Here is a 12,878-nt window from a genome sequence, read left to right as displayed (position 1 = left end):
CTCAGAGATGAAATGAAAAGCAATAGGAGAGGGCATAGTGAGAAGTGTCAGGGAGAGGGGGGTAAGAGCAAAGGTATTGGCTGGAGAAATAGATGGGAAAAGAGACCAGTGGAAGTGGCAAATTATGGTGTGAAAAAGAAAAAAAGCCAGACAGAGAGGATGCAGACTTTAAGCTATAGGGAAAATCACTTCAAGAGAATAAACAAAGACAAAACCAAACCCCTAAATGAGACACAATGTCCTAACTGTGAAATAAAATACTAATTATCGCTTCATTTCTCACCTTGCTATTCAGTTTGGTAACACCTTTTTTTCCTCTGGACTTGAGCACAATATCATTTTAGGTTTTTGTGCGTATGATTTTGCTTTTTTTGCTTTAAGTGCATTTTTTTTTTCTGATTTTCTCTGAGCTGTATTTCCAGATGGTTCATCAAACATCCTGTAATTATCAAACACTCACTAATTGTATGTGAGAGTGTGTTTATGTGCTGGTTGGTCTCTAGGTGATTATGTGATTCTGCGATCACTAATGACCACACAGACAAACATCTGTCCTGAGGTAATATACAAAATGAGAGGTTGGCCATCTGCTGTGTCTGTGAGTGTGCATGTGTGAGCCTTTGTTAACTTGTGTGTCACTCACCACATGCATCCAACGCCAGAATGTGCACATTAAAAGGTTAGTTAGAATTAGTTGAAGAGGGTTGTATGAGGTACTAATCTATGATTAGTGTCGATGGCAGCTGGCAAGTCTCCAGTTTGTAGGAGCAGGCAGGAGAACCGACAAGAAAACTGAGAAATTAATTGATATGGACGTTAACAGAAAAAGCTACTTTTAGTCATCGAAAACAGAGTTTAAATGCTAGCTATATTGACAATGTTTTCATAGTTTCACCTTGTCGTCTGACAGCTCTCTCTGGTGAGGAACCATAGCTGTTGTATATCCATCTGTGCACTCTTTAAAGCTACTAGACTCTTGACAAAAAGCAATTTCACCTTGCAGAATACAGGAGTAGCTGCTCTGTGTCTGTCTGTACAGGTTTTTTTTTTCGCTGTTGTTGCTTTGTGACTTTTGTGTTTTAACAAATGGCTCTAAGCTGAATTTGTTCTTTTCTTATTAGGAGTTTTGAAAAGAGCAAAATGTAAAAAAAAATGTAGGTTTTGGAAGGTTTTAGCTTATTGGGAGACTGCTCATTCTGTACGTGCTTCAAAGATATTTTTCTTTTTCTAACCATTCTACATCATAACATTGCTTAACTTCTCTCCCAGAACCACCGTCTTCAATCTGGCCGCATGACTACTGCGATCTGCTGCATCGTGAAGACTGTACACCCAAAAATAACGCCATGCAGAAAATATTTGACCTCTAGCAGTTGTAAGAGCATCTGCATGGTATGTGCTAAAATAGCATCCATTAAGGAAATGGCGGCATGGTACCAAGAACATATGCTTGTCCTAACAATAATATTTTCAACCTCAACCACATAGTTTTAAGTTCTACGCCTTCCCAACTAATGTTGCTGCCTAAACCGAACCAGGAAGCGACAAAAGTGTTGTTGTGTTACTTGACTGGGCATAACCCAAAATACAGCTGTCGTATGTAGACGTTTCACTTGTTCCGCTGGTTGAAAGCAGTGGACATTACTGCACCATCCACCCCGTGTCCTTCCACCTTAAGAAGACTTTGTCGCCTGATAAAGAAAACACTTGAAAATAATGTTTACTTTGGTGCAGAAATGCTCATGTAAGCTGTATTTCCTTTCCGCTGCCTGTATGGGTAGCAGTTTAGAGGAAGCTGTTGTTGAATCAGACATTTGGTTGTTTTGACTGAAGCCCTTGTTGGTACAATGACTTTGAAGAAGAATCTCATATAATCCCATTTTAAAGTTAGACTTTTAAGCAACTTTTTTTGAAGATGTTGGAACATCTCCTGATAAAATGCTCAAATCAACTGAGGGAGCCTTTAATTTCTGATGTCAAAAACTTAGCCCACTCTATAACTTCCATACAGCTCACACAACCCACACAGAGTCCACTCGGGCACTGCCGATGTCCTTATAACCACCGGACGTAACACCAAAGCACGGATAAATTAACACTGAGAATTCATAACCTTGATTTTACTTTCTTGCAGGTAACGTTTGCAGACTGTTCACGTGGCAACAGTTGCAAAATAGACACTGTTGCCAGCTATTGTCAATGTTATACTGCCATACTGTCATACTCCTGCATGTTTTTCCACTGAATCAATTAAAACATCTTGTCCTTGGCACTATTGTGTAGGGCTGAGGTTGCTGACTTAAAACTGCACAAGATGACAGTGATTTGTGTTAAAGGAAATACTGTTTATTTCCCTCTATGAGGTGTATCAGTTTGGCTGTGGATCACGTATGAAAAACTAAAGAGAGAAATGAATAAGGATTCAGTCATCAGTAAACCAGAGATAAACCTCTTCCATCTCTTGAACGAGCACATTGTTCGTACATCTCGGATCTCACTCCCTCTGCATTCTTGAGGGCATGCTGTGTTGTTGCTGAGAGGTGGCAGGTTATATCAACCCAAAGAGTGACTTCATTGACAAGTTATACAACAAAGCCCAAACAAACTTGCTAAGCAGAAGAAAAATATGATAACATAGAGGAAGAAAGCAAAGAAAGCTGAGTATGAGTTTATAAAAGTCAGAAAATAGTGAAGCAATATAGCACAGACAGCTCCTCTGAGGAAGCTTTCCGATTTTCAAGTAGAGGTTATAATGCTACGAAGCACTAATGAATTCATTAGATAAATGAAATGTCAATAAAAGCTTGAGAGAGTGTTAATTTGATGCCAAATGTCTTATTCCCCCCCTCTCTTTATCCTGTCTCACCCATCTGTCCAAATTAACCACCTTTATTCCCAACAGACACCTAATCACACGTTTTCTCCAGAGTGTCGAGTGTAAACTGTGATGGAGGACATTAGCAGTGATCAGTGGGAGCACTTTGCAGCGGTCAGCAGGAATGGCCCAGTAAGACAGGACTTTAGCATTCTGCAGCACTCACCTGCTCACCTCTCAAACTGCTCCTCAAGGGCCTTGTGCCAGAGTTGGTGAGTGTGTCCCAGCATTAACATTAGACTTTATGAATGTAAGTGAGTGCAGCATTACAGGTTTTGACTGTGAAACAGTAACGACACATTACTTAGTAACACCACTGTTAAGTTTTAGCGTAAACATGTTTGCATTTTAACTTGAGACACTTAACTATTATCTTTTTTTCCCCTGACATTTGTAGAGGTTAATGAATGTCAGGATGTTCTTACTGGCTTGATCCTCTCCTGTTAGCTCTGTGATGCTGATTCTCGATCACTTATTATCATAATTAAAAGTGCCTGGGTCAGATTTGTGGGCACTGTATTTACATTCCTGCTAAAATGGCCATCCAGTTAGCTCATCTCACCTCTGTCCTTTCATGATGGCTCAATATCTGTTGCTAACTACATGACTCAGTCTGAACACGGCAGAGCCTTTGTGCTGCTAAACAGTTGTTTCAAGTTAATTGTTCAGGGCATATGTTTAAATGCCACCTCATTTCCATAAACATTGCTCAGCTCCCTCCTGAATCAATGAAAACACAAGGGTGCAAATGCAGAGTCGCATCTACATATGCACACACACACGGCAGCCCTTTTTGCACTCAGTTTGTCCTGTCCTACATGACCGATTCTATTCATCCGATTCCTCCAGCTGCAGTGAAATATACATCAAAGTGGTATGTGGTGGATATGCAGCTAAGCGTGCGCTCACACAAGACTGTATTGTGGTGGTGGAGGTGGTACAGGGGGGTGAGGGTCTGGTAATGGAGAGAAACAACCTTCTTTATTCCAATTTCATAAAGTATGTGCAGGTTTTTAAATACAAATACACTCATACAGCAGCATGATTACTGTCAGAGTGCCACATTCCAATGTTCCTAGAGATGCCTGGTTTTACGGAAATCTGAGAAATTGGCTTCTTAATACCACATTATGAGGTATGTGTTAAAATTGTGATTGCATTGAAAAGTGACAAGTAAAGAAGTCTTTTCATTTCACGTCTGTCTGTTGGCCTGCTTGGTTTGCAAGGCGAGTAGACTTGTCTCAAGTACTGGTGGCAATACCTGCACTTCTGGGAAACAGTCAGAGTATCATTCACTGTTGTTCTTCAGTTATGTACAGTATACATTTACCCAACTATCCATGTCTTCTAATGCCTAAACGTAACCTACGATTTTCTTTTTTTCCGTGAACCTAATCAGATACGACAAAAAACAACCTGAAAAATACTAAAGAATGAAGAAATATCATGGCTACACAGAAGACTCACATAAGGGTCTGTATTTCTAAGTTGCAGTTTAATACACACTACCATCGTCCCAGCCTTAACAAAAAAGTGTTTTTTTTTATTTACCATTAAACTTCCTCACTGAATGATATAACATGCTGAGAAAAAAGTACTTTTTCATTACCAAACACGAGCACCTCTTTGTAATTCTTTGTGCACTTCTTTGTGGTTATAATGTCAGAGGAAAGACCGCGCTGACTTTTCATTGCATAGCCTATTCTACATTCTCTGCTTTGAAGATGTGCAGGCGAATAACAACAGACACAATGTTTCCTTTAAGGTGCTTTCTCAATGATTATGTTCGAAAGTAACCTTAAAATCATGCGTGTTGGGCTCAGCGCACGTAACCTAATATGTTGAAGTGTTGGTGACTCTACGACTGTTAAAGGTAGCATTTCCTTCACCATACTGATGTATGGAGGCTTTTTTATACCTGAAGATCTGTAGAGCAAGAGAAACACAGAATGTGTTGTATTTTTATTTACTCTTTTGTCACAGACACAGAAAGTAAAGTTTCAGCAGTGACATTTCAGCACCCCAGCCAAAAGGAGACAAATGCAAGGATCAGATTCTCAGCATCTCTTTGAGAATGGATGCTTCTGATTTTGGCAATATTACTCAAATTAAAGAAAGCCACTCTAGAAATGTGTTTAATATGTAAATCAAAAGACAAATCCTGATCAAAACAGGACTCCAAGGTTCCTCATAGCAAAACTGGAGGCCAAGGTAATGCCATCCAAAATAACTATTTGGTTTGAAAGTGAATCTTTTTAGGACCTTTTTTGGCTTTTAGGACCAAGAACAATAGCTTATTCGTGCTTATTTTGCCACAGTTACCACTAACTTGAATTGCAAAAAATGTTGTTTCCATCTTACCTATTGCAACAAAGTTACTAATATAATGACTCATTTCACCAACACCACTGGCAGCACATCATTTCAAGATTTAAGTTGTTCGTGATGTTTTGCTTATTTCAGATATTTCTCCTGATCTGATTGTTCCAGAGACAACCGTGCAAGTCCTGCAACAGTAACAAGTGGCAATCATCTATTCTACAGTTGATGGTGAATGGTGGACAAATAAATCTGGCATGCATGACTTTTTGAGGAAAACGGTTTATTGTTTTTGGCAGGACTGTCAGAGCAGGTCCGACACAGTGGAACACAGATCGAACTGCTGTCCAATGGACAAGTAGATTGGTCAGGATTATTTTCATTTTCAGTTTGGTGCTCCTGTCAGTTTCAGAACCTCCATGTGTAACGCTTCAACTCTTTATTGCCTTGATTTAAAACTTATTTTGCTGCTGCATTTATTCCTGAACCTCAGAGAGCGGCATATTTGATAAAGAATAAAGTGTCAAGCCAAGGTTCATGTCTCTGTCACAACCAATCAGAGCCGAGTCTGAAAAACACCAGGAACAGCTGCTCAGCAGTTTGAGTGAAAACTGAATGCTGATTGTATCATTTCCCATGAAACCACTGTTCCTATTTCCAGTGGGTGTAATTGTGTTTCTGTCCAGTGGAAAAAGGAGTAAAAGGCAAGAGGAAAGAACAAGCTCTAATTCAGCTTAGATCTTTTGAACATGAGGGACACATCGGGGCTGAAATTGTCCTCTTTGCACACATCTTTTTGCTGCTTTGTCTCTCCTCCTGTTCTTCTTTAATGCTGACACATAGAATAAAAAGACCTTTGAAGTGTTAATGAGAGTTTGAAGAATAACTCACCCATGATGATTTAATACTGATATGCATACAGAATCTGGAGTTTTAGACATATCTAAGAAACTTCCACTGTTACTAATAAATGGTGATAAAGTAGTAATGAGTACAAACCCTGTCTTTAACGTGCAGTAGCGCAGCACACTCCGGAGAAGCTATCTAAACAACAGAACAGAATACTCTTAATATACAGGAGAGGATTTGTTGTGGAGGAGGTGGGCAGTTACCTGTCAAGGCGGGCTGTTCTTCACCACTCACTGGTGCTTTCCCAGTGTATTCCAAATGCCGCATTACCTTATCAAAGTGAAGACACAAGAAGTTACCCCTGACAAATCCCAGCTGTGAAATCCTTTGTACTCCACTGATCTAAGCTAAATCAAAGAGCATCTAGCTGTTGTGCTGGCTGGCATTGCTTTCTGTACAATGGGGTGGACAGCAGCAAAGGAAGCTGCTCAGCATGTTTAACCACCTTCAAGAGAAGCGTGGAACTCACTCCCTTGACTTTACCTAACACAAGGGGTCACATTTAAACTGCTTGACCACAAGCATAGACTGTTTATCATGCTGACAGGCTCATACATCCTGCCCTGTCAGAACTAATATTGACAAATCTGAAAGTACATCTTTGTTTTCTTTTTTACTTTTTGACCTTTCATATGCACTTTGCCAGCATTTTGCAAGAGCGAAAGGCTTTTCACATGTAGATTTTTCTATAATAGCCTTGAACTGACCTCAGATGTAAATTAAGTCATTCCTACAATGATTAACATCAGCAGCTAGGAGAAGAAGGTATGCGTTCAACCTAATTCAAACCTCTTTTTTTATATAGATGTCAGCTACAGTTGTACTTTTAAGGCTCTGAAGCTGGTATGTAGGCAGTGTTTTTCTTTTTTTCAGGCAAGCTTCAGTAAAGTCTGCTACTACTGTTTATGGAGAATCTTTTGAGCCACTGCTCTCCATTGGTTTTGCTTGGGTGGTTTTCTTTGATGGCGTTTCTTCTTTTTAACAATACTCAGAGGGCTGTAAATTTGCATTACAACTGTAAAGACTCCTAATTGTCAGTGCAAAATCAATTTAACTAGATACAATCATAAAACTTTTACAGTGAAAACAGTTTGCCATACAACAGTAGAAATAATGGCCAGTGTAAATAAAATTGATCATGGCTGAATTCCTTTTAAAGGCCTGAAATTTATATTTGTGCAATATTGCATTTTCACCCACTGTCACGGTACAACAGAGGCGGTGTTAATGTTATCAGTATAGTGCTTTTCCGAAAACAAAAATTCATAAGTCATCAAGTAAAATAGGTATAATGAGATAGTGGACCGCGAAACATTAGCTGAGATGACAAAGGATTTTACATAAATGCATGATTCCAGTTATACGTGAGCACTTGGGTGCTCATGGAATAGGAGGGAGGCTAAAGAAGTCTCTGCTTTTTACTGTCTCACAATATATTGTACAAGCCGAGCAAGATTTATCAGTTTGTGTTTATTTAACAGTTGGGTTTCTTTCATGTAAATATCTCAAACTGCTCTCAGTGTGAAAAAAACGTCATATTTTAGATATGAAATTTATATGTGAAAGTATAAGTTTTCTTGATTATAATTGGTCAATACCCAATCAAGGAACAACTAAACAAGAACAACAAAACAAAACTGCCAAATGTTTCATTGAGGCTGCAAGTACTTTGATCTTAGCACGTCTAACATAGTTCTTTGATTAATCTCTTAATTGGTTTGTATCGAAAGAGGATTTTAAATTGTGGGGAAAAAAAGCATAAAAGAAATACCAATTGAATTTTCCCAGAGTCAAAACAGACACTGTCAGTTGCTTCTTTTGTCAAGCCGAAAGCCACGGATAATGAGTTTATAATGATTCAGAGTAAATCAACAAAGTCAGAATCAAAAGCTGATTATCAAAACAGCTGCAGATTAAATATCTGGCCATAAAAATAGTCGAATAAGAGACTGATCTTCTAAAGAGAACATATAATGCCTATCCAGGATACAGTAAATTGTATTTTTGAAAACAGAATACTGTTGACAGATTTAGGTCTGTACTAAAAGGTTTTAGTGAACACTCATCCCTTGTATCCCCAACTATTGTTTATGTTGACAAAAAGCGTGGTAAATTGTAATGAATTTCCTATCTCAAACATGAAATGTCAAACAAAAACCCCCACTATATTTGAAATTGGTAAATGCAAAAAACTATGCAATAATCTTTAAATTTAGACTTGCCAGGAAGCTTCAAATGTTCCAAATCTGATTCTCAGAGGAGTTTAAAGCTGATACAGAAGCAACACAAAGTGAGCTTTTGATGTTTCAAGAAGATGAAGGGCTCCAAACCAGATGATGGAAATGATCAAGTTCAAAAGGGAAGCCCTAATTTGTAGAAAGGAAGATGTGATTGGTACATTCAGTATCTAAAGGGTGAGATTGACTTATAGTTTAACTGGAATAGATTTGTGTATGTGTGTGTATATATATATTTGAGAGTGTGTGTAAAAGTTTACAAAGGTGTTTGTGACTCTGACTCATTGCAGTGTCTCTGCCAGTCTGTCTCTGTCTCTGCTCAGCACTGTTCGCTCATTCCCATCACACTGTGAACGCGGGCCGAACATGACAGACTGGTAATGACTTGTGTATGAACGCACACACGCACACACACCCATACACACGTACCAGCTGCTCCTTTCCTCCTTTCTCATCAAACTTGTCATCAGCTCCGCCAGTTTGTCTCATCTCACATTAAGAGCTCATGAATAATGTGTGATTACCAGGGACCCTCTGGATCGACAACATGCACACACACACACAAATATACAAAGCACCCAATTTCACACAGTCCAAAATATCATGTAGATGTTTACATGTGCTGTCATTTCCTCTGTCGCTCTTGCCGTTTTGTTTTCTCTGATTTTTCCTCTTGCTTTCTTTGCCTCTGCAAGTGCACACACAAACACACACACACGCACACTCACGCATGCACATAGCCAACGCATACACTGACTGAGAGACAGCTTGCAAAGTAACAGTTTGGTGCCTAAAATGAACCATTGGCACATTGGAAAAGTTTTTTTTGTTTTTTTCAAACTCACACACACTTAAATAGAGCAACACATATCCAAAGTATATAGACTCCAGGTAATTAGGCCTATTTTTGTCTTTTCAACTAATTTTTCTCCCAAAGAACTAATATAGTTTGATTCATTTAATTCCCACAGCCATAAAAGAGAGAAGGAGGCATGAAGGGACAATGGCTTCATGGTCGGATGCACCTTTTCTTCTCTTTTTAAAATATTCACATATTCTCTCTTCCATGAAAAAAAAAAAAGAAAAAAAAACATCTATGGCTGGGGAAAAGAAATGATCATATGTGCAAAAATATTCACCTCCCCACAGTGTGACTGGGTCTGATGGGCTAATTTTTTCTTCTTTTTTCCCACCTAATCTCTCCAATCTACAGTCTCAACACACGTACATTATCTGGCAGTACTTGTAAGAATTTTTCTGTGAGAGCACATTTCTCAATTTTGCCCTGATAATGAAACCCCACAAGTCCTCAATTAAGAGAAGAAAATTTCCCCTTTTAGACTATTTTGCAAGCTGCAGAAGTCAAACAAGTTCTGCCAAGTGAAAAACCCCGAGGACACACATACATTTCCACTCTTGCTCTATGTTTGAAAAAGAATTGTCAACATCAACACGTTCTCCTACCGGTGAGTCAGTGCTTGCGGTTGGACACAGTGGTCCCCTGAAGACCCCCTTCACGCGCCGAAAGTGTCCGTTGCTCAGGTGAGTGGAGCTGATAACCAGGTAGTAACACGCGCTGCACGCCATCCCGGGGGGCTCGCGAGGTTTGGGGCTCATAAAGCGGGTTCTTGTAGCCTGGTCTTGTGAGTCGATGCTGCCAGGTCCTGCAGTGAATGCTGTGAAGGTACGAACGCAGTCAGAGGACGTCTCACTCTTGTCCTCTGTTTGAAAGTCTTTGCCTGCGTAAGGGAAAGGACACGAGATGAGAAATGCTCCGTGGGATACCTGCTTCTGTGATATCTGTGCATGTGAGTGTGTGAAGCAGAGGAGACAATGTGAAGCCAGAACAGATGGAGAGACTGGGATGTTATACTAACCGAGCTCTGTCGTTGGAGTCTGCGTTTGGCATGCTGTCGTCGGCCACGCTTAAATTAATGGATGAGCGCCTGTGGAGTGCCAGAGTAAGCGATGGATCCATCCAGCTTCTGTTTCACATACACACACACAAACACACACACACACACATACGTTCCTGTTCACCCCTTCTCTTGCTCTATACTCAGTCCACTGGTCCAGTCTGTAAAGTGTAGCCGAGTGTCAGCCAAGCAGCAGTAGCAGGCAAATCTGAGTTCCCAAGAACAGAAAAAGAAGGGGAAAAGACTCGCAGGTGCACCTTCCCTCCACGCACACTCAAGAAGAAAGAAAGGGGAAAATCTCTGACCCCTCTTTCCTTTCCTCTGCTCTCTATTGATTGGCAGCGGTTTTACAGTCACCTGTCTTGTGAATGAAATTCGGCTGAGCGAGGTGGGAGGGACGGTAAATCCATCCAGAGCGGTCCTGTAGTTATTATCGAGCTCCAGCGCAGGCACGGTGAAGTGGCTCATTCTTTTTTTTTAAAAACTCACTCTCCTCCTCACCCCCACCCCTCTCTCTTTGTATGCGTGTGTGTGTGCGCGCTTCTCCTCTCGACAGCAGCCCTGGACCGGATTTCTGTCTGCTGTATAATATAAAGCCCGGGTCCGCGCGTGGATCTGGGATAGGGGGATCACTCCACAATCTACACTGTGCTTGAGTAACTCAGAATCAAAGTGCACACACCTCCTAGCACGCGCTCCCGCACACGTTTCTTCGTTTATTCTTTAGTTTTTCTTCTCTTTTGTCATGTTTTTATTGCGCAAAAAGATGAAAACTGATTAAAATTAAATCGTAAAGTGTGAGTCATTGATGTAAAGACAAAAAATATATGTGTGTCTCCCTCTCCCTCTCATGTTTTCTCGTTCATCCTTACCCCCAGCTACCCCTCTGTTTTTCCCTGGGAAGGCATCAAAGTAAAAGCGCACCGCTTTTAGGCTACATGATCATGAGTATCCTCGGGAGGGAATGAAATCTCACTGTGTTCTGACCTCGGAGCTTGTGATTTTATTACAAATAGAAGGGTCTTTCTCCGCTTCGGGCTGTCAAACTGCGCCGATTACAGTCAAAGAGCATCTCGGAACCAGCTGCAACTGAGCCTCAGTCAACGTATGGCGCTGTTCCTTAACGCGGTGCTGAAACTATTAAACCGTGAGCAGTCACAGTACTGCCTGGAACATCATGCATATTCAGCCCGGGACCGGCGTGCCTTTTGTGCTCAGCGTCAATAGGGAACACGTCAAACAGCGCTGGCTTTTAGGTGAAAATGAATGACTCAGAGTGGCAAGAATGTGACTAAGTGGGAAGAAGTCAACCTTTTTCTGTTTTTATTCCATCTAGCTTGGTGCAGTATAACTTAGGGGCAGTTGTCACATGCTGGGAAAATGCAATATATCTTAACAAAAATGCCAGGCTGTGGTAGACTACTTATCCTCCAACTTTCAACAGTCTGTAGATTTAGAGCAGCCATCAATTCAGCATTAAAAATTTTAAGTATCTGCCACCAGCAACATAATCAAAACAGAAAACCAAGCCGTGGGTGTAGTTCTCCTGCACTAAAAGGGATATTTAAGAAAACGTTATTCTATTACTCATTTCAGTCAAAAAACATCCAAAGGCAACCTCGAAAAATGTATATATTTTTTTGTTTCTATTAACGCCTCTGTGGGAATTTAACTACCAAGCACCTCTAAAACAGATGTCCCTCTTTGCACCTTTGCTGCACCTTTGCTGCACCTGCAGACATATTTATCATTCTCAGAAACCTCCTACACATTTGTCAAACTGTTGCTTCTCTGTGACCTACTCAGTCCATACTTTGCTAAATTTCCTTCTCTTCAACAAGTTTCTGTCCAGTCCTTGAGGTCAGGTTCTTTTCTCTTTTCAGCCGTCTCAGAGCATAGCCCTTTGTAGTTGCCTGCATCATTACATGAAGCAGCCTCAGAGCTATGCTATTCAAAGCTGCCTTGCATGCTGGTTTCGATCTATTATGACTGAAAGAGTGTGTGATGGCATTTCTTGTTTTTCTGTATGCTCTCTTACATGGGAGAATGGCTCATTTGGAATTTTACAGCTCCTTGTTAGATTGAACAAAAGGATGTTTTTGATGCTTGTTCTACTGACACTGTATGAACACCTTCACTGTTTAATTAGCAGACCATGGACAGCAGTAATCTGCTGTAATGGTCAATGGGGATAGCTTCAAAGATTGATAAATATATTTCCCTACCAAATAGAAGTGTATCACTGGCAAAGAGTTACTGTTAGTGTATTACTGTGTTCTTACACAGAGGTTGTAACAACCTGATCATCTCTTCTAGGTCCTCTTTCAGTGACTGAGTCATGACAAAGATCATGACTTTTACTTTGAGATGGATTCTGAATTAATTTGGTACAGATTTTATTTTTAAAAATACACCAATGTAAAGCTTAAACAAAACCATTTTGACTTTCTCTGAGGTGAATATTGGGCTAGAATTCCCATCTTGTCACAGGTGAACAAAAGTTCAGTGTCATCTCTTTGAATACGAAGCAAAATGCTGCCAGGAAATACCACACTGTTTTATCAAATACAGCAACTGTTTTTTTCCCTTTTTTTCTTTTTGTAATTGGTAAACCCATGTCTA

At 40.2% G+C, this 12,878-nt stretch overlaps 1 protein-coding gene across 1 annotated transcript in view; it reads right to left on the bottom strand.

Annotated features, from left to right (window-relative positions):
- znf804b (zinc finger protein 804B) overlaps positions 1 to 10,656 on the bottom strand; it is a 45,688-nt gene extending 35,032 nt beyond the window's left edge. The window contains exons 1-2 of the mRNA XM_072394355.1: positions 10,218 to 10,656; positions 9,805 to 10,079 (exon numbers count right to left, since the gene is read on the bottom strand). Coding sequence (XP_072250456.1) covers positions 9,805 to 9,957 — 153 coding nt within the window. The 5' untranslated portion in view covers positions 9,958 to 10,079; positions 10,218 to 10,656. The remainder of the gene's footprint in view (positions 1 to 9,804; positions 10,080 to 10,217) is intronic.
- Between the last annotated feature and the right edge of the window lie 2,222 nt (positions 10,657 to 12,878).

This window comes from Leuresthes tenuis, unplaced genomic scaffold (genome assembly GCF_036924035.1).
Source record: "Leuresthes tenuis unplaced genomic scaffold, fLeuTen1.0.hap1 SCAF_10, whole genome shotgun sequence".
In the NCBI taxonomy this organism is placed as follows: Eukaryota; Metazoa; Chordata; class Actinopteri; order Atheriniformes; family Atherinopsidae; genus Leuresthes; species Leuresthes tenuis.
This window is presented reverse-complemented; position numbering and strand designations above follow the sequence as displayed.